This window comes from Octopus bimaculoides, chromosome 30 (assembly GCF_001194135.2).
Source record: "Octopus bimaculoides isolate UCB-OBI-ISO-001 chromosome 30, ASM119413v2, whole genome shotgun sequence".
NCBI lineage: Eukaryota > Metazoa > Mollusca > Cephalopoda > Octopoda > Octopodidae > Octopus > Octopus bimaculoides.
The window spans coordinates 3453062-3455715 of NC_069010.1; the positions used below are offsets into that span (position 1 = coordinate 3453062).

At 41.8% G+C, this 2654-nt stretch overlaps 1 protein-coding gene across 1 annotated transcript in view; it reads left to right on the forward strand.

Annotated features, from left to right (window-relative positions):
• LOC106881691 (synaptic vesicle 2-related protein) overlaps positions 1–2654 on the forward strand; it is a 43076-nt gene that overhangs the window by 14148 nt on the left and 26274 nt on the right. The window contains exon 2 of the mRNA XM_052978075.1: positions 278–363. Within this exon, the coding sequence (XP_052834035.1) occupies positions 278–363 (86 nt within the window). The remainder of the gene's footprint in view (positions 1–277; positions 364–2654) is intronic.

Genomic DNA, 2654 nt, shown 5'->3' on the forward strand with positions numbered 1-2654 from the left:
CCACTATGACATATAGAAAAATTAATAATTAAAAGCACAATAAATGAGTATAATATCTTTATCTTATGATATTTACTTTACTTTATATTATACTCATTTATTGTGCTATTAATTATTAATTTTTCTATATGTGATAGTGGATTTTCATCGATGAGTTCTTGAAACTTGGTTATTTTCCCTAAAACTATATATGCATATGTGTGTGTCTATGTGCATATCTATGTGGTGACTGTATTGAATATGTGCTAATAGTTCAAAATATTTTCTTCAATTTCAGAGACATACACCTTACAGCAGGCCATTGATAGGATTGGATTTGGAAAGTTCCAGATGAAGCTGTCCGTTCTCACTGGATTTGCCTGGGTAAATATGGATCAGTTGTTCTGTCAATTTTTATAAGGGATTTGGCCAGAACCATGCTGGGGTCAGTGAGCGAGGCTATGAGTGCTCTTTGGTGACTTTTGTTGGTCATATTGACTAAAAGACCTGTACATATTTTATTGATCTTTATTATTGAACTACTAAGTTATATAGAACATAAAGGATGGAGCATAAACAACAACAGCTGTTGAAAATAGTGTACACATAAAACAGATATTGATGCACTTACACAATTACATATACATTTATGTACACACACACACACACACACACACACACACATACACACACACACACACATATCATTTGTAGAGAGCAAAAATCCAAAAGAAGAAACACACTCTAAGATGTAGAGCAGTCATCATCATCGTCGTTTAACGTCCGCTTTCCATGCTAGCATGGGTTGGACGATTTGACTGAGGACTGGCGAACCAGATGACAACACCAGGCTCCAATCTGATTTGGCAGAGTTTCTACAGCTGGATGTCCTTCCTAACACCAATCACTCCGAGAGTGTAGTGGGTACTTTTACATGCCACCGGCATGAGGGCCAGTCAGGCAGTACTGGAGACGGCCACGCTCAAAATGGTGTATTTTATGTGCCACCAGCATAGGAGCCAGTCCAGCGGTACTGGCAACGATCTTGCTCGAATGTCTTTTCATGTGCCACTGGCACAAGTGCCAGGGAGGCAGTATATATTAAAAATGGGATAAGCCAGTTTATGGGATTACCTGAGGTTTCCCATCCATAAAGAGTTTAAGTAACACTAATACCAAATCAAAAACATAAAATAAACAAGTTTTTGACGATTTTGCAGATATTTCAAAATTACAATGCTAAGATGCTAGGTGTTTCCATTATATATATATATATACCAGTGGAGCGCTAACAGCACCATGCGAGCGTGGTCATTGCCAGAGCAGCTGTCTGGCTTCCGTGCCAGTGGCATGTAAATAGCACCATTTGAGCGTGGTCGTTACCAGCGTCGCCTTCCTGGCACTTGTGCCGGTGGCATGTGAAAAGACATTCGAGCGAGGTCGTTGCCAGTGCCCCCTGGACTGGCTCTTGTGCAGCTGGCACGTAAAATACACCATTTTGAGCGTGGCCATTGCCAGTACCGCGTGACTGGCCCTTGTGCCAGTGGCACGTAAAAGCACCCACTACATTCTTGGAGTGGTTGGCATTGGGAAGGGCATCCAGCTGTAGAAACTGGAGCCTGGTGTAGCCATCTGGTTCGCCAGTCCTCAGTCAAATTGTCCAACCCATGCTAGCATGGAAAGCAGACGTTAAACAATGATGATGATGATGATGATGATGATGATATATATATATATATATATATATATATATATATATAAAACATATACAGCTGTAGTGAGAGGGATGGTAGTAGTGGAAACAGCAACAATACTGGTGATGGTGGTGGTGGTGGTTTATGAAAGCTCACTGAATAACCAAAAGGCTGAACATCTACAACTATAAGAACAACAACAACATAACTCAGCCATCTCCACTACAACCTTTGCAGCACCATCACCACCACCATTACCACTACCACCGTCTCTACTGTAGTGTCACCACAGCGGGGTGTCTACTACGACACTGCTGCCAGCAGCAGCAGCACCACCACCACAATCACCACTACCACCACCACCACCACCACCACAGCCACCACAATCACCACTACCACCACTACCCCTGCAATTCATTTGATATACTGTTTCTGCTATACCATGACCATCACCTACATAATACATCTACCTCCAGCATGTACCCCATACCATCATCACCCCACCCTAGGGTACACCACAACCAACACTACAACATACGACCAACAACAACAACAACACCACCACCACCACCAACATCAGCACATCCTTGTCACTACACTAACACCATCACCAATACAATACCACCACTGCTACTACTACCACCTCCACCCTGCCAGCATCACTACCACTACTACCACCACCACCACTAAGATTACTATTACCACCACTGCTACCACCATTACCATCTAATTAATTCTATTACCCCCGTCATGGTGTCAACTCATTTGTGGATTGACAAAAGAATCTGGGTTAAATGGTGATTAAACAGAAGAATGGTGTCTACATGTGTGTGTATATTATATATATATATATATATGTATGTATGTATATATATGTATGTGTGTGTCAATGTGTGTGTGTGTGTGTATAAACGTGTCTGTATGAGTATATGTATCTTGTGTCTGTACCCATCTAGCTCTCTCTCTCTCTCTCTCTCTCTC